Source organism: Tachysurus vachellii, chromosome 3 (genome assembly GCF_030014155.1).
Source record: "Tachysurus vachellii isolate PV-2020 chromosome 3, HZAU_Pvac_v1, whole genome shotgun sequence".
NCBI classification, from domain to species: Eukaryota; Metazoa; Chordata; class Actinopteri; order Siluriformes; family Bagridae; genus Tachysurus; species Tachysurus vachellii.
Window position 1 is genome coordinate 23,978,400 of NC_083462.1, and position 26,415 is coordinate 24,004,814.

General features: G+C 36.5%; 1 protein-coding gene across 4 annotated transcripts; it reads left to right on the plus strand.

The window, feature by feature from the left end:
* The first annotated feature begins 1,629 nt into the window (after positions 1-1,629).
* ppp2r5cb (protein phosphatase 2, regulatory subunit B', gamma b) lies at positions 1,630-23,856 on the plus strand. Of its 4 annotated transcripts, none has more exons than XM_060866346.1 (16): positions 1,636-1,847; positions 2,575-2,634; positions 5,055-5,217; positions 12,995-13,194; positions 17,280-17,390; positions 17,531-17,623; positions 17,707-17,837; positions 17,947-18,006; positions 18,173-18,281; positions 18,986-19,039; positions 19,317-19,487; positions 19,940-20,067; positions 20,300-20,401; positions 20,477-20,549; positions 20,985-21,101; positions 21,368-23,856. In XM_060866346.1, exons 1-16 carry the CDS (start codon positions 1,821-1,823, stop codon positions 21,500-21,502), a joined length of 1,734 nt encoding a protein of 577 aa, XP_060722329.1. In that variant the 5' UTR covers positions 1,636-1,820; the 3' UTR covers positions 21,503-23,856. The 4 variants fall into 4 exon arrangements, with proteins under 4 accessions (XP_060722330.1, XP_060722329.1, XP_060722331.1 ...); XM_060866348.1 differs by lacking the exon at positions 1,636-1,847 and adding an exon at positions 4,345-4,514 and having other exon boundaries at positions 2,601-2,634; XM_060866347.1 differs by lacking the exon at positions 20,985-21,101 and having other exon boundaries at positions 1,630-1,847.
* The last annotated feature ends 2,559 nt before the right edge of the window (positions 23,857-26,415 follow it).

Genomic DNA, 26,415 nt, shown 5'->3' on the forward strand with positions numbered 1-26,415 from the left:
ATGTCTAAAGAATAGATGGCATGTCAGGACTTTTAGCAATTATTCTGTTCTTATTTTGAGCAGCAGATGGCACCAGAACACACTCTTATTTTTGTTTCAGTCCTAAGAAGATTTTGTCCAGGTATCATCAGAGCATGGCTATTCTACAGTAGAGATCGATTCTGTTTTTTTGCAGACAGAGGCCACTTTATAAAACAAATTCCATAGTATTTTGTTTAAGATCATGAACATTGTTATCAATCTGTGAGCATTACTTACATGTGTACAATAACATTTTGTATACTTATTTGAGCTGTAAATATTTTTTTATTCCAGAACATGTTCATGAAAGAATGCCTTAGGCCCAAGTAGAGGGCTTACTTATGTTTTAATTTTGGATTAATTCCATTCATTACAAGTGAGAGGTTAAAAATCTAAAAAAATATCACCAATGATTGTGATTTCCACCAGTGAAACTACATTTAGTTAAACATACATTTAGTATGTTTAAAAAAACATGGACCCATCCACTGTCAAAAAGTAATGTTAGTGTCGTGTTAAAGAAAATAACACTTAAAGAAAAGTAAATCATGAATCATTACAGCTTAATAAAATTATAATAAAATTCCTGGGATCCACCATGGACCATAAAACCTGTGAAAAGACTAGGATTGTTTTATCGCGATCACAGTGGAATAAAATAATATACAAATAAACTGAATATTTGAATAGTTGGAGGGAATCCGTGACATTTATTTTACAGTTAAGGTGTTATATTTTGCCTTTTTTACACAAGTTACTGCTGCATACTGTCTGTATCCGTGCGATGAAGATTTTGGACCTCCACTGAGATGAGGCCGACTCTGGGAGAATCCTGAGGCATCTAGAGATCTACTAGCTCCAGTTAGACTCTGCGATACTAAAGAGGAGATGTGAACTCCATGTGGTCTTTTGCATCAATACGACATTTATCAGACTGTATATTTATAATCACACCCTCCAGTGTCACCCATATGAGGATGAGGTTCCCCTTTGAGTCTGGTTCCTCTCAAGGTTTCTTCCTTTACCATTCAAGAGAGTTTTTCCTCCCCACAGTCACCTGAGTCGCCTCAGACTTGCTTATTGGGGATAAATACAAATACTTTTAAATATATTTAATATTAATCTTTATATTATACTTTATAATAACCTTTTGTTCTGTGTTTATGTTCTGTAAAGCTGCTTTAAGATGATGTCCATTGTAAAAAGCACCATACAAATAAATTTGAATTGAACTGATTTAAATGATATTTCACTAGTTTTCGTAATCAGGTTTAATCTTTGCCCAGACATAACTTTTTTGTTCTAATCTTCACTAACTGCTTTATTTGATTATTAAGATTTTTGGTGGACCCGTTGGGCAAAACATCTACAGGTCTAGTAGGTCACTAAACTGATGGAGAGAACCAGAGAACAGGGTAGTAACCCATGCAGAAACAGTCCAAGTAGTAGCCTGAGCTCAGGATTCAGGATTGAACCAAGGACACTGAAGTCTGCTGTAAATACAGTATGCACTAAAAGTACAGTTGAAAATGAAAGAGAGTTGCATGTGGGGGAAAAAAGTGCAGTTCCTCTTTAAGCAAAAGTTTGCTTGCTATGGTCAAGGAAATCAAAAACTTGTTAGTCACAAGGAACCATAATCATTGTGAAGTAGTTTGTGTATTTGTTGTAGAGATGTTTGACAGCACTGACAGTCTGAGGTGAACACGAGCCGCCTATCAGAGGAGATATGAGGGGGAAAGTGTGTGTGTAGCTCCAGTCAGGGATCTGAGTCTGAGGCTTGGGTTGGACATTTGAGTGCGATGCCGAACAAAACAAAAAAAGACAAGGTAATACGTGTTTCTCCTCACGGTTTCATGTTTGTTCCCGAGCTCTTATATCCTCCTTAACATATGTTTACAGAGCTAGAAAAACAAAGGCTCGCGCACTACTAAGCTTCCTGTTATTAATTCGATAGAGTATATGCTAACGCTGGCTAGCTAGACAACGCTAGCAAGATGATTATTTCAAATTAGCATGCCGTTTAAACGAATATTGTAACTTTTTTCTCTTTTAACGTGTTAATGAACTTGTTTGAGTTTATTCCAGATGTTAAAATATAAATTCTATATACAAGAACGTGATATTTCTGAAGCCAATTTAGGGTGGGTAGCTAGTTAGCCTGCGCTAAAACGGCTACATTTGTTTTAGCCGGCTGGTGCTAAATAGTTAGCAAGTGATAATTAGCTAGATAACGTTGTGTTTCTGCAAGAGAACTCTTTTATATGTATGTATAAATCCGAGTTTAGCGCATGCATGGCTTAAAATGATGCTAAATACGCATACTATCATTCAGAACCGAGCCTTGTAGCATTTATAACGTTAGTTATAAGTTTCCGGCTAGCTAGCTAGCTAAGTTAGCTAACCGTTAGCACTGGCTTCTGAAATAAAATGTTCGCCTGGTCTTAACTTTCCACTAAATATCTAGAAACATTTTTTAGATAAGTTGTTGAATAAAATGCAAGTGGGAAATAAATTCCCTATTTATTTATTTATTTATTTTTATTTATTTATTAGGAATCGCCGAAGTCTGGAAAAGTCAGCAAATCTGCAGCACAAGAAAATTCAGATCATGAGGTAACGCAATAGCTAATAAATATCCAGTGCTTCATAGAAACAAAATTTGGCAAACTTGTATACCTATAAATATGTGACTGTTATGACCACAACATCAATGTGCCTTCTTAGAAACAGCCCACTAACCACAGGCTGTATCTGAAATATTGTTAAAAGAAATACCTCGTGTTTTGCTCAATTCTCTATGACCAAATTCACTATATGTGTTAAATTTTGTGTTCATTTTCCTGAACTGTTTAATATTTAAATCTTCTTTGCTAAGTCACATCAAACATGTTATTGACAACCAATCTCATAGGTTTGGTTGGTCAAGTAATTCAAGTATAAAATATCACTCAAACAGTAATGTTATGAGCAAAATCTAGTTCCATTAGAATCATAGTACTGCACTTAAATACCACTGAACTAAAAATAGGTGTTTCAGATCTTTTTCTACATGCTCTTTAGTGTTAGGGACATCGGTATGGTAGTATGTCTAGGACAAAATACTTTTGGAGCTCACTTATTTTTATTTATATATATATATACATACATATATGTATGTGTGTATGTGTGTGTGTGTATATATATATATATATATATATATATATATATATATATATATATATATATATATATAGAGAGAGAGAGAGAGAGAGAGAGAGAGAGAGAGAGAGGTCATCTTTAGTTCCAAGAAAATGATTCACATTTTATAATGTTTTATCACATTTTGATGACTCATAGTAACCTTATGTTTGTCCAATTGAATAATCTCTATCACATATACATCATCAGTAGTTCGTGCTCTACATTAGGAGCTCTTTAACAGCAAGCATGATTTACTAGTGTGTATTTGGCTGTGTTTTCACACACATTGTTCCACTTGTGTACAAAAAAGGTTGTTATACAGAATACATGCATACAGAATCAGATCGTGCCAGACAGACGAGGAGGGGTACAAACTCAGTTAATGTAGGAAAACAGACTATATAATAACTTATGCTGTAAACTGTACAGTAAATACTAAGCTACACAGCAAACTATTTTGCACAGTAGTAATGTATGTGGACACCAGGGGTGTCTGATCTTATCCAGAAATGGCCGGTGTGGGTGCAAGTTTTCATTCCAACCATGCAGAAGCCACACCTCATAGTATTTTAAAAGACAAGGTCAACTGATTAAATGTGTGGAATCAGGTGTGGCTCCTGCTTGATTGGAAGGAAAGCCTGAACCCACACTGGTCCTTTGTGGATAAGCTTGTACACCCCGATGTAAACTGTTAATAGCCTTGAGAAGCAGTATGAACATGTTAAGTGATTTACGTGTAAATTCATTAGAATACAATAGAATACTGCAGTGGGGAGATTATGTAAGGTGGCAGACTGAAATTAAACCAGGTGGGCATTGGGTGGATCTGGTTAGGAGTCCTGTGGGAAGTAGCTGTTCTTGAAACTGGACTCAGCCCAGATTTTCATTATACTTCTTCCTTTGAACAGTGGGAGGGGTGTGAAGAGTCTATGGGAGGTGTGAGTAGGATCCCTCCTGATGTTTCTTTTTACACCGATCAGTATAAATTTCCTTAACAGCCGTAATATGTGATTGTGATCAGTCATCACCAGCTGCAGTGCTTTCCTGTTTGAGAAGAATGTTTCCATAGCAGACAGTAATTCTACAGACCAGAATGCTTTCTATGAAGCGCACGAAGGAACCTACTGTACTGTCCCTCTTCAGGCTTCTTATGATGTGGAGTTGATGTTATGCTTCTTCACCAATCATGAGGTTTTGAGGGACCATGTGAAGTTATCAGTGATGTGCACTCCCAGATAAATTCCATTGAGGAAGTTGCTTACTATTTCTGCTGTCAAACCACAGATGTGTAGAGGCTCGTGAGCTACTCAACGGTGTGAGCTTACTTCTCATTGTCCTTCTTATAATTTTTCTAAGCACAGACATTGGTGAAAAGTTGGTGTTTTTTATTTGTTTTTTTTCTTTCTGAGAATCACTGTTCTTATAAGCTGGAAAATAAAATATTAATCATTTTGGAACGTTAGATAATGGAATTGATGAATCAAATGGGGATGTATTCATATTTTTACAAATGATGTAGGTGTATTATGATGTAGGCCGACCACGTTGAATTCTTAAGTGTATATACTTTGTCTGTGAAGTAGAGAAATTAGGTTAACTGGATGCAAGTGTGGGATGATTATTTTATTTATTTATTTATTTTATCTGGATGACTATTCTTAACACTATTTATTTTAGTCTTTAGGTCAGAATTCAAATCAGTTTGACCTCTGAACTCATATAAAAATATTAAAAAAATATTAATTTGTAGCTTAATTTTTGAACTCTTAACAGTTTCCTGAAATTTCAAATGGTGAGTTAGATGTGAACATGTTAAAAATTTTTATACAAATCATCTTTTTTACTCCCTATAGGGGTCTAACCGGAAGGGCAGCAATAGTGTGCCACCCACCACACAGATGCTGAAGGGGAAACAGTCTGGATCTCAAGCTCCTGTCAAAAAGGAGAAGAGGCAAAGCTCCTCTCGCTTCAGTCTCAGCAATAATCGGGAGCTTCAGAAACTGCCTGCTTTCAAAGGTATGTTTATTTATTTATATATATTTATATTTATATATATATATACACACACACACACACACACACACACACATCAGTTCATGCGAAACATGACTATAACCATCAAATTCATAAAAGATGTTTTCTCAAGTGCTGCTTTTAACTTTTATGCATTTTACATTTAATTTCTCTGTGAACTTGTTGCATTTCAATGATTAAAAAAGTAATGTTACAGATTTAAAATATACTTCCTTAATTGTGCCTAAAATGTATATAAACCCCTTTATTATACTGAACTAATAACTAGCACACTTCTGTTTACTTGTATTCATTTCCATTTTTCATATGTAATGAAAAATATGTACAACTGAAAGCAAGGTAACATATTTCCAGTCAAGGACAGAAGAATAACTTCTGTTATGACAATTTTCTTAAATTATTTAACTTAATAGTTAACCAAATTGAGTTGTATTGGCATTCCTAATAGGGACATTTCTATGCCTTTTAGGAGTGGACAAGTCATAAATTCTGTAGCTAGCTTGCTGGGCAGTTAATGTTCTGCCCAGGCAAATGTTTTGGTTGCGAGGGAATCTAATTGATTAATCCAAAATATGGCAGCTAATTTAATGTAATAATGTATAATGTGCTAGTTGATTATGGAACACATGATGTTTGTGATCTTAAAAAAAATGTTAAGGTTATGAGATGCGATGCGATGCTCTGCTCTTGCAGGAAAACCTGTCTGGTTAACATCATTATGTTTATCTGAAAGTTAACTGGATGATACATTAGTTTAGTGTTATTACAGTTCAGCCTGTGTGTTTCCAAATCTGAAATAAATTCTACCATCACACAGACCACACCTAAGTCAGTGTGTTGACACTGGGTTTATTAAAATAGATAAAGCAATTCTTTGTAATTTGAGCTATATAGTATAAATCAAGAGACATTTCTTCCAGTTTGTCATTTACAACTGTTGGCAACCTACAATGATACACCAGTCATCCATAACATTAAAATCACCTACTGTATAATGTGTAGCTCCCGTTGTGCCATCAAAAATGTCTGTAGAAGCGTGGACTCAAGAAGCAAGACCTTTGAAGGTGTACTGTGGTATCTGGCACTAAGACTTAGTAGTACACTTTAGGTACTGTATGTTGTGAGGTTTGACCTTGACTGATTGGACCTTTTGCCCAGTCCATCCCACAGATGGGAATTTCAAGGCCAAGTCAACAGTTAAACTGTTTTGCTCCTGAAACTGTTCATGAACAATTTCCATCAATTTAACCTTTTCCCCAGTGATTTCTGGTACCATCTCTTCTCCAGGTAAGCAACGCACACACACTCGGACATCACCTTCATCTAGCTGTCCTGATATGGCTGTTCTCAAAGTGCCTCGGATCCTTTTGCTTGCCAATTTGCAACATCAAAATTATGAACTGACTTTTCACTTACTGCCCTTCCTCTGTTACTGTAAAAAAGATTATTAGTGTTAATCATTTCACTGGTCAGTGATTTTTATGTTATGGCAGATTGGTGTATATCTTTTACTAATTCTGCAGTTAAACAGCTTTTCCATCACATTTGCATTGGGGGGTTGTATTGTATCTAACCCTAACCCTCCCCCGGTCCAAAGACATGCATGGTAGGTTGATTGGCATCTCTGGAAAATTGTCTGTAGTGTGTGATTGTGTGAGTGAATGAGAGTGTGTGTGTGTGCCCTGTGATGGGTTGGCATTCCGTCCAGGGTGTATCCTGCCTTGATGCCCGATGACGCCTGAGATAGGCACAGGCTCCCCGTGACCCGAGGTAGTTCGGATAAGCGGTAGAAGATGAATGAATGAATGAATGAATGATTTCTGTAAATGAAAAAATAAATAATTGTGGCAGAAAAAATGATCTTATCTTATGACCTTTAAAAACAAATTAAATATGCAAATTCTGTAGGAAGTCACAGCAACGGGCACTACATGACTGTCTAGATGAGGATTTTCATCCCTGTCTGTGACTGATACTCACACTACATTGCAGAACAGGAACAAAACTATTTCTGTCAGGGACAGTCGTGAGAAATGCTGCACACCACACAAGTGTTTGGAGAAACTGCTACCTAAGGCTGTGTTCACACATAACATCTTTTTTGAAGCGGACAGTGGCTGCTTTACATAATATTCCTAGGAAGTCCAACCTGCTTTCAGAAACACCACGAGCTGCTTTTTGGATGCTCTCATCTGCATTTTGGAACAGGGTTTGTTTTTAATATGGGAGAAAAAGCTTTGACCTGCAGTTTTTATCAGAAAAAGATGTTTAGTAAGGTTAGATACCAAAAAATGTTACACTGTTTGTTTAATCAAAGTATCGTGGAACTAACTATTATTATATATGAATGTGGTATTGTCATTACGATCTCTTAACACAACAATATCTGTGTAAATTAGTTCGGTTAGCAATTTTTGTTTAAAAAAAAAAAAAGCTATATTGCTTCTCTAGCTGATATTGTTACTGTTGACATTCACAAACATTTTCAGATATATATCAACGTTATCGATGACTTTCAACTTGCTTACCCAAGTCTGGTGGTTGTACCTACCATCTCAAGTTGATGGAACAGAGAAATATCCAGTCAGCTGTTTGATCAGCATATAGAAATTTTCCTTTTTTTTTTCCTGTCACATAAATGTATTTTATGCTCATTCAGCTTAAAGTGCTCTGCAAAATCACTTGTGTTGTTTGTCTGAGCCTTTCTAGTGTCAGGGGAAAAAACTGATCATGCTAAATTCAATACTGTTGTAAGCATGCATACTTGCTTATAAACACAGTGAGGAAGTGGTCTCAATACAGAGATTTCCTGGTCTGAATGATGTATATTCACTGTGTTTTCGTTTCATTGTCATATCTTAATTAAATATAAAAATGCTTTGCTTATTTTGAGGTAGTGTAAGAACTCTTTGCACACTTCCATTGAATCTTTTTTGTGCCTCTGAGAGCAGCTCATTTGGTGAAATTGTGGTCAGATAACAGGTGTAGGTGACAACAACAAAAGTCAGATACAGACGTTATGGGCTTGCGTTGCCTCATTTTGTTTCAAGAATTTGTTTTGATAACATAGAGGTAAAAAAAAATTTTACCAATCATTGTTTGATTTTTCAAATAATTCTGCTTTCAGATACTTCTCATAGACTTGGTCGGATTCTACCTGCATGGCACTTAATGTTCTTTTTTTCCCTAAATCTGTTAGCCTCTTCACATTTAGCCATTGCATGTTTTCCAGTGGCAGGAGTGGCTCAACCGTTAAGACTCTGGGTTTGAGTGGTTGGGTTGAAACCCGAATTATCTGCAAATTACAACTGTCTGGCTCCTGAGCAAGGCCCTTAACCATGTCTGCTCCATAGGCACTCTGTTATGGCCCCAACTTTCTAACAAACTGGTAAAGGCAAAGAAAAAATTTCACTTTGCTGTAAATTATATATGACAAATAAAGGTGGCTTCTGCTTGTGAAATTGTGAAAAAAATCTTTTATCTAACTGTAATCACGTCAACGAGTTATTCTGCACGCCCACAGAATTGCTCAAAATGCCTTGTTCCGCAGCTAGTACGATTGCGGAAAGGTCAAAGCTAGCGGTACGGGATTGGGTGCTCGTGATTGTGATACCCAGCATTTGTCATGCAAATATATTGTATTGAGCAAACGTACCAGTGTTCAAACAGAATTTGAATGTTTATTTTTAGTTTTGCTAAATATCTTTCACTTCACTTTCTTACTGATACAGCTGCTGTAAACCTTTGCTACTGAATAGCAAGCTAAATGTTCCTGTGTCTCGTTGGTGATTTATATTGATTATATACACTATACAAAAACAAATTTTTTTTTTTTTTTTTTTTTTTTTTTTTTTGTCTCCTCACTTAGTCTGAGGCTGAAAAATGCCAAATTTTCCAGTGTGAAATAAGTGAAAAATGATTACCGCTTGTTTTGGTATTAAAAGAAATTGACCTGAAGAATAAACATCCAAGTCACAGTCTTGTAAGAGCAATTCCTGACTGTAGTGAGGTGCCTCGATGAACAAAAGCTCTTTTAGACTAAATCACAGCCTAGATGAGTCTTTTACCAGCGGACTTTTTTATTGCTACGCAATCTCTGGTTGTTTACTCTGGGTTGCATCTTCCTTCTTTTGGAGCATTATGACCAGGTCACGTGCTTTGATGCAGATCAGTGTTTTTTATTTTATTATTTTTAACTTCATTTCTCTTGGTGGCATTCTTTATTATCAAAGGAAATTGAACAAACACATGCTATTTATTAAGTAAATCAAACCCATACATACCTGCAATGATGGCATATATTTTTTTTGTAAACAATATATATATTTTTCTAATTAATAATCAGTCCAGTACAAAAAGATCAACAGTTTAGAACATGCAATGTGATGTTCTTTGCTGTAAATTTTCCTTTCCCTCAGTGATTACTATTGGGTGTGTTCCTATTGTCCCAGATCATCTGTGCCTGTTCAGCTGAAGCCTCGCTGCAGCGAGTGAGCTGCTGATATGTGGTTTCCTGTCAGCAATTTGCTGCTTCTGTGTGGTTGCTTGTTTATCGTACATATAAGAAAAATGTGTCAAGGTTGCACCCTGGCAGAATTCTTAAGTCATTCTTTTCCTTTCACAGTCAACAGTAAAAGTGTTGGGGCTAATTTTGGCTGAAGAGGTGACGCATATGGAAGTGGCTTCTCTCTAGTCCTGGCAGGTTCTGTTTAAAAAAAACAACAAAAAAAATACAAAACTGTATCTTGCAGAGCTAAACCTGAACCGTGAAAGGATTAAAAGTGTACTATAATAGGCAGTGTTGCCTGAGTCATCATGTTTCTTCAGTAATGGTGTGAAAGCTGAGTAATAGATGTGATGAAGATTTAGTAGCACCAGTGATAAATAGTTTTTTCTGTCCTTCATGGTTTGCTTGTGTATTTTACAATTGCTTCAGGAGTGTGGGTTTATTGTAGCCATTAAGTATTGTTGTGCATTAGGCACAAATGTTTTGATAGCTGGAGAACTTCTGCTAATTTTCATCTTTATTGTCCTTTGAAAACTGAATGTCTTCCCCTTATAGACAGTGTCCCGCCCTCCTTTAAACATAGCAGCCAATTGCAAGCCTTTTCAGCTTGCAGACGTGAGGAACGGTCACGTGATTCTGGTCAGCCAATGACAGGTGGCGCTTTGTAGATGACATCACTAGCAAGCTGTTTCCCTCCAGCTTGCAGTGGAGCTTCATTTTCTGCTGAGAGTGTTGGTGCTGAAATGGAGGCTAGCTCAAATCGCTGTAGGTGATCCGCCTTCTCCCTCCTACCCTCCATAACTCCCCTCCCTCTTGGACGGACAGATAGGTGTTGACATGCTTTAAGGAGGGGAGCAAGATGGTTTTGGACACACCGAGCTCAAATGGGCCTTTTCAGCCATTGGCCCTGACATATTTCAGAGGTAAGCCGTTCTGCTTCATTGTCCGTGGATGGGGGTAGGGATGAGACTACGGCTCTGAAGAATGCAGCGTCTGCGTTTGCTGTAGCTTAAAAAAACCAAACCCAAGATTTTTTTTTTTTTTTTTAATCTTTTGCGAAGGATCTCAATAAAATGTTAGATTAGGTTTTAATCGGTAGTTTGCCATTTCCCAATTTCATGCTTTTTTCTTTTTGTAAGAAAGGGTTGGGAGGCTGCTGACTGTAGCAAATGAATAGACGAAGAAAGCTCAGTTGTAATATAGTTTAAAGTGTGCGCTGGGAGGTAGTACACCAAGGGGGTGGTTGGAGCAGTTTTACTGTCTTCTGCCTCTCCCATCCCCCACTGAGACTGTTGATGTCAAAGGAAGTGAGGTCACAGCTTGGGGAAGTGTGTGTTGAACTGGAGCTGCAGAGCTATAGGATTTTCTGTAGACTCTGATGATGGAGGAAAGAGGAAAGTGCTTCTTTCCTGTTTCAAGATCTCTAAATCACCATGCATTCATCTTGAAATTTCCTGTAGCTTATTATTTCAAGTTGATCTGGCTTTGTTTTTAGATCACTCATGCATGCATTTACCTTTCTCGTTATTGTTTGACCTGCTCAAGCTTTGATAACTGTGGTTCAGGATTTCTTTGTTTTGATATGAAACCAGTTGTGTTGATGCTCTGAGTCTTATCTGTCATAGGGAAGGGTGTTTTGTATTTATTTGACCTGATTGTGAACACCTGTCACTTCAATTCTACCTTCAGTTATTTTCTTTCTTTTTTTTATTGTAAAACATTCCTGGCAGAACTATGAGCTCTGTCTCATTTATTTGAGGCGTTCAGTACTTCTGGTAGTTTGGTATGCAGCCCACACCCTGCAGTAGTTTGTAACTATACCCCTTCATCAATCCTGCACATACATTAGCGCAAAAACGTGCAAAAACAAGCCCAGCTGCTGTACGAAGGTGAGGTGAGCCGTCAGGCATGTTAACAAGGTAGAAGTGTTATTTCTGTTAAGCCCGTAATCCCTAAAGTAGTCCGGTCATACTCAAAATATTAGGTCAGACATATAACTACATTCCAAGATTAATTCAACTAAATAGCCCTGTTTTATTTATTGATTTTGGAGGTTTTGTATATTTTGTACGCATGATACATTCCGGCTTCACAAAGTTGATTTCAGCGTTTTGAGTAATGAACATTTAGCATGATAAAAGACAAAAGTTAAGAAGGATAACCATCATAAAGGCTGTTTGCTTTATTCAGCACAACTAATTGAAGTGCTTTGGGTTCCCGTTCTAGTCCAGGAGTTCTTGGACTGAGTATTTCAGCAGAAAGGAAGGCCACTGCTTATTAATCTTGATTTAAAGCCAGACGCTACATCAAGCGGCCATCGTATATTTATGGTGATGTAAAGTAGCTTTTAAGTCTGCTTCACCTTGCTAGCTCATCTGCCTGATTTGAGGGTGTCAGTGTGTGAATTCATCAGTCTGGTTGACCATAAAATTTTGAGACCAGTGGGAATTGGGAGCATAAAAAGCAGAGAAGATGCATCCAGTAAAATCATTTGAAGCCTGGTTTCTTTCAGTTAATTAATGCAACCACAGTTTTTTTTAATGGGGTATTCTTACTTTACCAATGACTTCAAAATATTGATGTAAATACATTTCCATCCATGCATGTCTGCATGTGACTAACCAAAAGCCTCTCCCTCTGGATTTCCCTTAAATAACACTACAGCAGCCTCTGCTTCTAGATGATGGAAATGTAGACTGTGTGTAAATTTGGCTTTGGCAGTGTAATACCCGTTACATTTCCTGATTACTGCCTCAGGGGAGCTTTTCTTGTGATGAGCTCCAGGGTTGGAGTGGGGTTAAACTTACTGCAGCTTCATGGTAATTCTCATGGTAATTTTTTTTTTTTTTTTTTTTACAAATTTAAGTCAGGAAGGGATTATAAATTTGTGTGAATTTTAATTAACAGCCATTTGCTTCCAACAGAAAAACAACAAAAGTAAAGATAAGAAGAGGAGGGACACCACTCTCTACTGTGCATAAACAAATATTTGTACTTCAGTAACCACAATGCAGTGCATCAAACCCTTAACTCTTTCATTATTTCACTACCCACTACTATTATAAATGTATCACATTGCTACCTCTACTATCATTAGGATGTTTTTAATGCACAAAAGACCAATAAAAACACGAAAAACTATAGCCGAATGAAACTGTCTAACTTTTTGATAATCAGTGCTGTAAATTTACTGCTTTTTTTTCCCCCTTAACATTTAAAACTCATCTGTACCTTTCTGCACTGTTGGTGTAGATGTGCCCCCAGCGGAGCAGGAGAATCTGTTCGTACAGAAGCTGCGGCAGTGCTGCGTGCTCTTTGACTTCGTATCAGACCCACTGAGCGACCTGAAATGGAAGGAGGTGAAGCGGGCGGCGCTCAGTGAGATGGTGGAATACATCACACACAACAGGAATGTCATCACTGAGCCCATTTACCCAGAAGTGGTGCACATGGTGAGTTTATTTATTCATAATCAATATTAACATTGTATAATATAACTCAACAAGCACATTGATACCCACTAGTAGAATAACAAAGTAAATAGAAAACAGTATTATAAGCTCCCAGTAAGTCAGTAATGTGTAATTCCAGCAGCTCCCTGGGTTTCTAGCTAGCGACAACATGTATACTTAATTAAGCCTACTTTTAATATTATTTAGTAGTTTAAAAAACTACTCTGGTATGTGAAAATAAAATGGATCACAAAGCCTACATACAACACTCTTTCTGTAATTGTTGGTCATGGCATGATTAAACATATTTATACTATTGACACACAAATTAGTTTATACCACCCCAGATAAGCAGCATGGGCAAGCACACCGGACCCAGTGGGTTAAGTTAATGAATTTATCATTTGTCCACTGCAAAAGTTACAGTCTGGTCATGATTAGACATGATTCATGATCATTGATTCATGATGTGCAATGCAAAGCAATAGTTTGTATAAACAAAAAAAGAATGCTACAAACATGTTTAACGTCCCTGTCTTGGGGAAACGATGACTGAAACATGAAATAGTTCCATAGCAACATCTGTGCTAGAGTTCAGTGCCTCAGAACGAGGCCACAAAGGATTGCAGTGAAGCTGCACCGGCGACACATTAAATCTACGGAAGCACTCTTTTTAACTGTGTGGTTTACATGGTTATGAGACTGTATAACCTGTGTGTGTTGTGTTGGGGAGGGTGTTTTTTCTTCTGGTTGAGCTATTGCTCAGTGGGCTCTTAATATATAATATGGCTTGTGCAGATTTGGGACCTCTGGTGTTCAAACAGTGCAGTTGCATTAGATGCATAAATAACAGAATACATGATGTGAATCGCACATTCCCATGTTGCACACAGATTTCTGTGTCACGGTGTACCAAAGCACTTCTAGGTTTATAAGTGATTAGTTCAGCAAAATAACATTTTTAAAATGTTCTTTCAGAGAATGGTGCCCTGAGTGTTATTAGTGGAAATACTTGCAGAATGTAGAAAAGCAGCCACCAAAAAAGTACAGAACTATAATTTTTGTCTTATTTAAGCCATAAAAAATGTGAAATTTGAACAGTTTAAGATTATAACCAGTTGTTATGTTTAAACATAATATATAACCGCATTAGCATAGTAAGGTATGCATCATAATTACAAGTTCCTGTGTGTTAGACTTCCCCTGGTGAGATGAAACATGGTTTCTTTTCAGATTACTACCTCTTAGCATGGACCGACTTGGCAGTAGATTACTCCTACTTACGGTTCCCATTTAACACAATTTATTATTCATTAATTCATCTTCAGTAACTGCATTACCCTTGTAATATATACTTGCTTATAGTGTGATGAAACTATGTAACCCAATCGTACATGTGTAAAACATCTGACTGAGTAGAGTTCAGGATCAAACTTCTGACCCTGGGGCTGTAAGGTGACAATGTTACCTGCTTGTTGCTTTATAATATATTTTTTAATGTGTTAATGTACGTTAAGGAAACATCATTTTACAATGCTAACTTCAACAGTGACCTGCTTCCCCTATGTTTGTCACCCACTGTGTCCTGTCTGCACACTTTCTATTCTCATAACATGCTTTCTTCAAATCTGCATTGAGTGAGAAACTGAGGTTGCAGATAATCTTTAAATGCTAGAGATTGTGTGAGAAATGAACGAGCACGAGTGGTGCATTGTATTTAAACCTTTGACTACATTATACAACTCCTTTTTTTTTTTCTTTGTCATTTTATGGAGAGCGAAAGACTAGAGCCTGTGTAAAACTGTGCTTGTAACTGTGATAGTAAAAACTATCCTTTTTCCTAGAAGGTTTTGTTTGCTTTGTTGTTCCAGGGCATGTTTAAAAACTTTATATTGACAATAATGGTAAATCAGTGAGCCTTAAAATAATATCTTATTTGAAGTATTTTATGGTCAGGGACTGTTACTTGAGCTAGATTGCTTCAGTTGACCTAGCCACAGGTGCCAGCATTACCTGTGTCTCTGGTGCCAGCATTAACAATTTCTGTGCTGAATAACATCCCTTTGATATTTATCAAACACTGGCTTACATGTTAAGCAGGAAACCACTTTTAATCGAAGTGCAAATTGAATCATTCTGCTCCTGTGCAGCATAAAAACAACACTGTAAAGCTCCTAATATCAGCATGATAATATAGTCGTACACTAGAGTTCCCTTATGCTATCCCTTTCGGAACATGGACACTTTGAAGTTCTTTGCTTTTATCATCAAAGTATAAAGATGCATCCGAACCCTGAAGAGTGCAACTCTTATGCTTATCGTCTTTGTGGGTAGACTGTGTTGCCTTTGTCTGTCCAGACAGTAATTAGGGCTCGGTTTAATGGAGAAGAAGCTATTCATTAAGCACAAGGTCATGTGGCATGTTTGTCCACCATGTGTATAATTTCATAGTAAAGTGATAATGCTGCAGGCTTGAATTCATACTGACAATCCTAGAAAACATCAGGTGCTTCAGCTTCCCAGAAAGCCACTATTCCCCTGACAGAAAGCTAGATAATGTAAGTGTTTTTGCTCGAAATTGCTTTTAGTATAACATGCGAAAATGTTCTGTTTATCATCACAGAAACATGTACAGGCTCTAAACTAGGAGAGGAGATATGGAAAAAAACCAAACATTTTCTGATATATGGGTTACATTGTGTTTGCTTGTGTTGCATTTAAAACAATTTTATAAATAATATCTTTATTATTAGGCAAGTTTAGAATATACATTTAATTTTGTTTAGATTCAAAGAGTAATATATAAAAATCTATTAACTTTTAACACTAACACTTATGTACAAAATATTTGAACAAATTTTTAGTTGCTTCTATCTAGTTTTTTTTTAATAAAATTTTTTTTAGTAAAAATAAAAAAACTAAGTAATACCTTATTAGACCATTATGTTGTCCAGCCCTACTTTTAATGTGTACATTTAAAGTTTACATTTATTCCATACTTAACTCTGTACAGATTTTTGTATTTTAAATTAGACTTCAAATACACAGTTAGATTTCAAATACTTGCTTTTCATGGCCTTTGTTTTGAGCCGTTCTTAGGTTTTACAGCATTTACCTTCAATCTATTTGAGATCTGGTAAGCACACAGCAGTGACCCTCCTTCCTAGACCACCTTATTAATGATCATCAAAAATGAAAGTATCTTCATGCTTGAAAATGTTGAGCACAATTTTGGACTGAGAAATCTAAATGTTTTTCCAAGCAATTGACACCTAAAAGAGAAAGCAGTCATACATAACTTCAAATGTAACTAGTGCTACAGAATCCACATTTCAGCAGAGTAGCATCATTAACTTTGCTGCCTGAACCTGTGCAATGTTTTGGATTTCAGAACTCAGAAAGCCGTGTTCTAAAGGTCATGTATGGTTTCTGTGGTTGGGGGTTTGACGTTGATGAGACAAGGATCTGTAGGCCCTCTGTTCCAGTTCCAGGCATAGTTTCTCGGCTAAAGTTTCACAGAGGAAGATGGTGAACTTGCATACTTGTGTTTTCTGGTGCATTTTGTGTGAACAGCTTGGTTCTTTATAATTGTACAAACTTTATATTTGGACATGTTTCGGGCTTACGAGATAGGACAATGAGAATAATACATGCAACTCATTTGGTCAGTTGTTCAGCCCATGCTGATTAATTTAAAGAATCATAAGATGAGGCTTGTTGTCATGAAGCAAAAACTGAAACACTGAGTGCTAAAATAGAGAAATCAAATGTAGACAAAAATATTATGTGGCTATACATTATACACAAATCTACTTGTGTTAAGCATAGAGCTATTGTTCTCTGCAAAATTGTGGAACCTAGGCCTGTTACGGTTGTTTGTTTGCCTTTTTCCCTTCATTTAATAATTGAGTAGTCGAAATAGGTTGAGATATATAAATGTTTGCATTTTCTTAATAAAAACTTGTTCACGTATCTAAAATACCAAAGTATTGATTTTTATGATCTGTATTCCAATTAATTTAACTATGTTCTAAATGATTGTTTAGTTATTATTTCTACAATAATTCTTCACCTTTTCTCTTCAGTTTGCAATCAACATGTTCAGGACATTACCGCCCTCATCGAACCCAACAGGGGCAGAATTTGACCCAGAGGAGGATGAGCCCACGTTAGAGGCTGCCTGGCCACACCTGCAGGTACACACACATGCATATACACACACATGCACACACTTGGACATACATGTGGCATTAAAAACATGCAACACCTATCAACACAACATGACCCACTTATTCTTTTTTTTGTTTTGTTTTGTTTTTTTCCCCTTCATCCTCAGCTCGTCTATGAGTTCTTCCTTCGGTTTTTAGAGTCTCCAGACTTCCAACCAAACATAGCCAAAAAGTACATTGACCAGAGGTTTGTCATGCAGGTATGGACCTACAGAGGATGTTTTCAGTAATAGGTATTGTTAAATAAATTGTAATTTGGCTGTAATTATGGCTTTATTTTCAGCTCTTAGAACTCTTTGACAGCGAAGACCCTCGAGAAAGAGACTTCCTGAAAACCACTCTGCACCGCATTTATGGCAAATTTCTAGGCCTCAGGGCCTACATCAGGAAGCAGATTAATAACATATTTTATAGGTTGGTATTGTACATGTATCTGTATCTATATGTCTTTAAGCACTGTTTGTGTTTTGTATATGTATTATCTAATAATGCTACTGAACATTTATATAAAATTTGATTTCAGGTTCATTTATGAAACGGAGCATCATAACGGAATAGCAGAGTTACTTGAAATATTAGGAAGGTACGTGTCTACTGTCAAGTCTTTTCAGGAGGATTCAATGAGAGATTTTGTCTCAGTCCAGCCGTCTTTCAGGCTAATTTTTTTGCTTTTGTTATTTCTGTGACTTTATAAAAGCTATAAAAATGGTCTATTTGACGGACTGATTTAATACGTCTTTCTTTTTCAGCATAATCAATGGGTTCGCCTTACCACTTAAAGAAGAGCACAAGATATTCTTGTTGAAAGTTTTGTTGCCTTTGCATAAAGTCAAATCTCTCAGTGTTTATCACCCACAGGTATGGACTGGCGTAGTTTTGCCTGTGTTTTTGTTTGTTTTTCCTTCCTTTTTTCACTGTAACTTGTAATTTTCAGTTTAATTGTATTGTGTAACTGTATCTTCAGTTTTTCAGTGTGAATAATAAATATTAAATTGTAAATGCGAACGCTTTGCATAAAATATGTACTGATTAGTGGCTGTGCTTGATAGGAATAGCTTTTTCTTTTTTTAGGCATATGATATTATCCCACATAAATCTGGCACATGAAGAAAGTATCACAGAAGACAAAACCTATAAGACAGGCATTTAAAGTTACGCTATATACTGTATGTATAAAAAAAACAGAAATGTGGTACTGCATTTACCTGTAAATTTGCAGGAATGCAGACATTGCCTAAATATTTATGCTAAAATATTAAGCCTCCTCCAAAGTATAACACGGGGGTATTAAAAGTATTTTACCAATTTTATTTTATTTTGTGCTTTTTACATGGATCACCTAAAAGAAAATTCCATGACTTAAGTGTCATAATGTGTGACCTTTCATCCACATCAGTAATACTGTTCATTTTGTGCATTATGCTGAGACAAGTCTATTTGCAAATGAAAGTGGCAGTAAATACATATGGTTTTGCATTAGTATGGAATAATATACAATTACTCTAATTATGCTTTTAATAGCACTAAATGTGTGCTCTTTTTTTCTTTGTTTTTCCCCATAGCTGGCTTATTGTGTTGTACAGTTTTTGGAGAAGGACAGCACTCTGACTGAGCCGGTAAGTTTAGCCGATTTTCTGACACTTGATTAATAACCAGAACGCATGGCTTGTCTACAGCCAAACACACCTACAGACACAGACATATTTAGGGAATGAAAACTTGACATGACACTTGTTTATGCAGTATAGTTTCTTACGTTTGTGCTGACTCATTTTTGGTCTTTTTGCGTTATGTGAAATGCAGCCTTTTTTTTGGTGGGGTTTTTTGTCGGACATACTGCATTAATTAATAATTTTTTTTTTAATTGACATTTTGGGACTTCATTTTTAATAGGTGGTCATGGCTCTTTTGAAGTACTGGCCGAAGACACACAGCCCAAAAGAGGTGATGTTCCTCAATGAGCTTGAGGAGATCCTGGATGTAATTGAGCCCTCTGAGTTTGTCAAGGTCATGGAGCCTCTGTTCAGGCAGTTGGCAAAGTGCGTCTCCAGCCCACACTTTCAGGTGAGTGCAACATAGTTATTGATCCATCCAGGAGATCTTTGAAATTGTCAAAAAAAAAAAAAATTTCGTCTGCTCACATGAAGCTTATTGCTTAAGACTTGAAACGGGTCGTTTATATGTGCTAAATATGTAGAGGCATCCATTGTATCTGCCATGACCAGCATTTAACATTTGTTCTGACTAATGCAGAGGGTTTTATTACAAAGTATCACAGGTGGATTTGTTTTTCTGAAGTGGGCTTATAAAATACATTACACTGACACTGAGTGTTAATATAGAATTGGTGGTGATTTAAGTTATTGCCCATAGTATTAGGAGAATTTACTTTTTAATTTTTTTTTTTTTTTTTTTTTTTTTTAAACAAAGTGTTTTTAAATTGCTATGGTAATAAGATTTGTTCATTAGGACCACACTGCAATTTTGAGGTTGTGTAACTTGCTGTGTTACAATAGGTTGCAGAGCGGGCCCTGTATTACTGGAACAATGAGTACATCATGAGTCTGATCAGTGACAATGCAGCCAGAATATTGCCCATCATGTTTCCGTCCCTTTACCGAAACTCCAAAACCCATTGGAACAAGTGAGTCACGTTCTGTTACAGTAGACCTTTTCTGCCTTCTTTCAAAAAAATTCCCTGTTGAGTTATGCAAGTAGTTTCAAAGTAAAGTACTACATTCTCCCACTGTGCTATAATAAATAAATAAATAAATGCCCATGTTTCATTGTTCCATGTAGTTGCATGCAGTTTTCTTTTGCTATTGTATCATGGAAGCTTGGACAGACATTAAATCATCTTGTTTTCCCTTCCTCAGGACAATCCATGGTTTGATCTACAATGCTTTGAAGCTATTTATGGAGATGAATCAGAAACTCTTCGATGACTGCACACAGCAGTTCAGAGCAGAGAAAAACAAGTATGAAAGCACTGATCAACTTCTCCAATGATACCTTTTTTTTGCTTATTTGCTTAAAAACCTTCTTTCTTTTAGAGAGAAGCTAAAGTGGAAAGAGCGTGAGGAAGCCTGGATAAAGATAGAAAACCTTGCCAAGTCAAACCCCCAGGTGACTGACATCTCTTTGTTTTCCTTATTTGTAAATACAAAATACATTGTAGTGAATGACAGTTGGTTGATGTGGTTTCTCACAGAGGTATTAAAACAGCTCAGTGCTCCTCCTAACATCAAAGGCTACTTTGCAACCCGTGATTTTATAATGCAGTCCTATTTTAGACAAACTGTGTATAGTGGCAGTATGTCTGATGCTTTGAAACACTTGACAGGCCACGCCATTACCTTAACTAGTAATTGAGCTGTTGGCTTATTTCATTCTGTCTGTCTGATACAAATATGAAATCTATTGCTAACGAGAGATCACCGAAAATTAGGCCTCATAAATGTATAGTAAAAAATCTAGATGATTTGACTGGTGTTTTACTGCCACATCAGTGTTACCTTCAGGAGCGTTGTTGGTATATTCCTATTTGTGTTTGTTTTGCAGTTCCTCTTGTATATTGACTCAACCAACTTAGGTAGCCCAATGGAGATTGAAACAGACAGCATAGGGATAGATGATGTCACAGCACTCAAAAAGACAGTAGAAGAAGAAGCAACACAGGTACATACCACCATTGTTGAGAATTTTTTAATTCTTAATAATTGCCACAGTTTTACGCTACCAGAAGTCAAGCTGTAGTCGTTTTTTAACACATTACTGCATTTTGCCTACCTGAGAGTCCAGGGCCGTCATTCAGTGACCTCTGGAGCTACTAGATAATAAACTTCACATATTATACTATTAAGTATTGATGCCACACTTAACAGCCTAGACAGATAACCCATTTCTATGGTCTTACAACCAACCTTCTTGTGTTTGTGATGTAGATTCAGAGGGAGCAGCGGAAAGAGCGGCCACTAATGCGTCGCAAATCAGAGCTTCCTCACGACATGTCCACCGTAAAGGCCCTGGAAACCCACCGGCGTGCAGACGACATGATAACCACCCGTGATGGCCACTAAAGGTGCAGAGCAGCTCAGAGGCAAAGGCCGAGAACAGCGCGCCCAGTGCACAGCAGCAGAGGCAGCAGCAGCAGCACACGATGGCCTGGTGTGACCCGGAAATCTGGACACACGCTTAGCTCTGCTCCCATAAAGAGCCACAGTGACCCTCCCTTGGCCAGTGCCCCTACGCTGGAGTTTATTTTATTTTAGACCTTCTCAGGTGTACATTTTTTTGTGGACTTTTTCCCACAGATCTCTCCCTTTCTTGTCACATGCATCTGCACTGATTTCCCCCTCCCCAACACTTACCATTAATTGTTATTAAAAGAGTAGGTGCTAAGGCGAAAACAGTGAATGGGTCATTTTCAGCACAGGAGCACTTGCAGTTTGACTGCTGACCATTGTGTTTTAATTGAGCAAAAGCCTCTTGACCCACAGGAATATGGGAGAGTGCAGATTTTGGGTGAAAATGTGTATACAGCTCTAACCTTTGTTTTCAGGACATAGCTGCTATTGCCTCAGACTGGTAGTTCATGTCCGTGTATGTGTGATGTTTGTTTCTTGTGTTATCTGGTCCAGCAGTGGGGACTGTCAGCCAAGTGTCACTGTTTGGCAAATGGAGCAGATATATATATATATATATATATATATATATATATATATATATATATATATATATATATAAAAACAAGCTTGCCAGACTTTTGGAAGCTCATAATCTTGGTGAACATCTAAAAGAAAATATTCCTCTGTAGAAATTAGGTCCTGTGCCAATTTATTTTGTTGTAATATATTTTTAGATGCTATTCAGTACACCTGGCTATAAGTTCACCCAGACTGTGTGGATGTTCAAACAATGGTAAATGATTTGCTTCCATATTTCATTGACAGTGATGGCTGTTTCAAGGAGTTACTTTTGGAAGAACTGCCTGGCACTGCCCTCATTGTGAGAACTTTAACCTAAGACTTCATTCTGAACAATTTGAATATATATATCTATTAAATTTTTTGCATGATGCTTGGTCGAGACTTTAATGGTTCCCTTTATATTTTTCTCTAACAGAGTCGGAACAAGCTGTGCACGCTTGTTTAGTTCATATCCACTGACTGTAAGTTAATGGATATGTAGAAGTATCAGTTTGTTAAAACATAGTTAAACAAAGCCTTTATTTACATTGAGTGCCTTTTAGCTGATGGACAACTTTGCTGAAATGCATATATAAGGCCACAAAGTTTTCTAATTTAGAACTTATTTTCTGTTAGAAAATATCTCCAAATTAGAGGATGGAGATCATGATGGTCATATTCAGTGACCGTTAATAAAATGTGCACTAAGGGTGAAATTAAACCACTCAACTGGTGGCTGGAAGAGTCACCATGTGACTGTTTGCGTAACCTAATGAACAATAGAGATCAGGCCACATTTACCTAGTATGGTCCATATTGTGTCCAACAGAAGACAAAAGATTTTGGCATGTTTTATTTGTCTTTCTTTTTCTTTTTTTCTTTATTATTTCTTTTTTTTAATACTTTTTTTTTTTGTTAATTGGTTAAAGACCTAGGCCATTGTTTGAACTTCCATTAGATGCTGAGCAGAGGCTCATAACATTCTGGGGGTCTTGTATGTCTTTCGGAATTGTTCAAAATGATAAAGTATTTTTGTTTGTTATTTTTGCTTGCATTAGCTTGTTCGATTTGAATGTGCAAGTTTGTAAATAGGACTACAGTGATCAGTCTTTTTAATTGTCAAAGAATAGCAATCACCAACAATTTGTTCCACACTTCTGGTATGTTCAAATGTTTCAAAAGGCCAATGCATTTAAATTTCTTTTCTTCACCATCCATATACTCGTGCTCAACAAGAGGTAAGTAGTGCATTAGAGCACTGCTACTGTGTGTCATTTTCTTTCTCTGCAAATCGGAGCTTGTTTTCAGCATTAAATGGCTTTAAATGAACATTTCTGGAGGCTTTTTCTCTTGATGAAACCGAACCATTGCAAAGTGTCCTTTAGTATGCAACCCCGCTCAATGGCTTCATTCAATATTGTATATATTATGTATTATTATTTTATCTTCTATCTATTATTAAATGGTAGATCTCTTACTTTGTACAATTCTCATGTACAGATGAAAATGTTATTAGCAACTACATACAGTTGATAAAGTGGCACACACATCTGTACATGTTACTATTTGCATTAGAAATGTTTAGAGGTTAAAGGCTATTTTTATCAATTTGTAACTCAGAACTTTTCATTTCAGAATTCTGTCATCTGTGATGCAATCTGTCCTACATTTAGCCTTTGTGTGTGCTCTTAACCATTCTCAACTGGTGTACATCTATAGTAAATAAAGAAAATTGGTCAGTTTTATATTTTCATGCAGAGATCCAATGCAATTGTTTATATTTGTCTCATTGGTGTGAGAGAGGGTGTGGGTGTGTGAGGGTGTGGGTGTGCGTGTTTGTGTGTGTGTGTGAGAGTGAGGGTGTGTGTGTGTGAGAGTGGGGGTGTGTGTGTGAGCGAGTGAGCGTGTATGAGCGAGAATGTGAGCGTGAGTGAGTGCGTGTGTGTGTGAGAGAGAGACCCTGAGTGAGCTGGTACTGCAGCAATCCATTAGGACACATTTCATTCCAACCAAGCAGGAGTCACACTTGATTCTGTCTGTTTAATTAATTGATCAAGACATTCAAATAGACTGAAAAGCATGGATTTTTCTTGGTTGGAATGAAATCCTTTACATTGACCTCTTCTGGATAAGCTACATGGCACCATTGTCTTAACGTATACATAAGTCATGGTATGAATTGAGAATAACTTTTAATGTCTTTAGAAAATGTCTCTTCATGATATTGCCAAAGATCCATTATGATAAATAATTTATTATGCCTTTGCCTCGATATTGGGGAGCCATTAAGTTTGTATGTTTTATAGGGAATTATCATAACCAGTGGATGAACTGATTTTGGAATTGACCCAAACAAGGTCAAGATCAGATTTCTGGAAGGACAAGACTTGTTAGCAGCGAAGGCCATGCTGATATTGGTATGGCATTCTATTTATAGATAATAATGTAAAGAATATACAAAGAAAGATATACAGTATTATAACTAGGAACAGATTTTAGATGATTTTGGTTTAAAATGACTCTGTTAATATGAGCCATAAGAGGTGCAAAGATGTATTCTCATAATGTGGCGAAGGATTTCATGGTTTAACCAAAAATAAAATGGAAACATTATGGTGTCTATATTTAAGAAATATTCTGTTTTAAACATACAAGATCCATGTAAACCAAATATCAAGGCCTAGAAACTACTGAAAACTACAAGATGCGCGCAGTATGTGGTCGATTACAGGGAGAGGTATTGGGTCTCATTCTTGCTCTGACTTCAGTTAAACTTCAGATTAAACTCCTTGAATGTTTTGAAATGCAAGCCAAATATTTTACAAGAATGGACAACTTAAGTAAATAATAGATACTAAAAAAGCAGTCTTCAGTGTGCTACCGATGAACTTTCCACCTCTGCAGTTTAAACTTGATTATGGCAGTGACCATATGAACCTCATTAAACCCAAGCCGCATGTCAATACCAGGTAAATGTGCTTGAGTAGCCAGCCGTCAAAGCTGTGACCTTAATCCTTCTGAAAATCTGTGGAGTGACTTAGACTTTAATCCACCAACTGTCTGCATCTTGTGCACCTAACAGTAATTAAACTCTTTAAGATTACAGTATGATTATTAGAATAGTGCTGGTTCACATAACTGATCAAACAGAGTTGTTAAAGGAACTATTACACACTTCCTGTAAGAAACAAGTAACTGATGACTGTGCAAACAACAGAGAATAATAACACACTCATACAGATTGGCAAAGGAAAAAGTACACAACCCTGAGGTACCTCAGTAAAAAAGATGTCACCTATATAAACATGCATGTCAACATTCACTCAGAGGGAAAGCATTGGGGGTTTTTCTTCACTATATTTGACCATAAATAATTTAAGATCCTCTGTAACGTCAAATAGCATCATCTTACTCAACTGCACTGGGCGCGTTGATATTATATCCTTGTTACATATATTTCAGAGTTTTGGAATATTCTGATAGCATTTACTTTTCTATACTAGTGTATTTATGACATGGATGCACTTATGATTGTATAATGATCTTGATTTAATGTTATTTATTTATCCCTACCAGAATCATATACTGTCACTAAAGGGCTAAATAAAATGACAATGATTATAAAATATTTTACATGATATATTCTGCCCTATGCTGCCATCCAGTGGTCTTCATCATTCTGTAAGATTCTATTTTTCATGACATCCCATATAAACTGATATGCATATAGCTGCTTTGCTGCTCTATTGAATAATAAGCAATTCAGAATACATGAGGCTTTGGTTGCAATAGCACTGAACCAGATGCAAACAAAAATGTGGAAATAAAAAGTGTGGAAATAACATGGTGGAAATACATTAAAGATGGTAGCATGTGTATTTAACCAGCACATGGAACATTCAATGAATGTAATGCATTTTGTAGAAGCATTCATGTTAAGTTGTGAAGGCTTCTTAGTTGTATAAGGAAAATAAGCAAGAGTGGATCCGGGCTGTTGGAGAGGGAGGGAGTCAGTATAAGAGCCGACTTTCAACTGGGTAAAAAAAAAAAACAATACTTATTTGTTATATCCTGCAAAATGGATGTGTTGATTTTATAATCCATATCCATATCCACATTTTCATCTAATTATTAATATTTTAGGTTTTGAATATATTTTATATTTTATATATATTTTATATATATTTTGTATATATTTTATATGTATATATTAAACACAGGTCTAAATCTAGATGGGGATTGAACTGTAGTGCTATAGAGTAGCAAGATCTCATTGTACATGCTTGTTTGTACTCATAATCAAA

Coding starts and splice junctions, on each gene's coding strand:
- ppp2r5cb (XM_060866346.1), top strand. CDS start 1,821: ATGCCGAACAAAACAAAAAAAGACAAG. Junction 18,007..18,172: donor TTACTTGAAATATTAGGAAG/GTACGTGTCTAC, acceptor TTTCTTTTTCAG/CATAATCAATGGGTTCGCCT. Junction 18,282..18,985: donor TCAGTGTTTATCACCCACAG/GTATGGACTGGC, acceptor TTTTCCCCATAG/CTGGCTTATTGTGTTGTACA.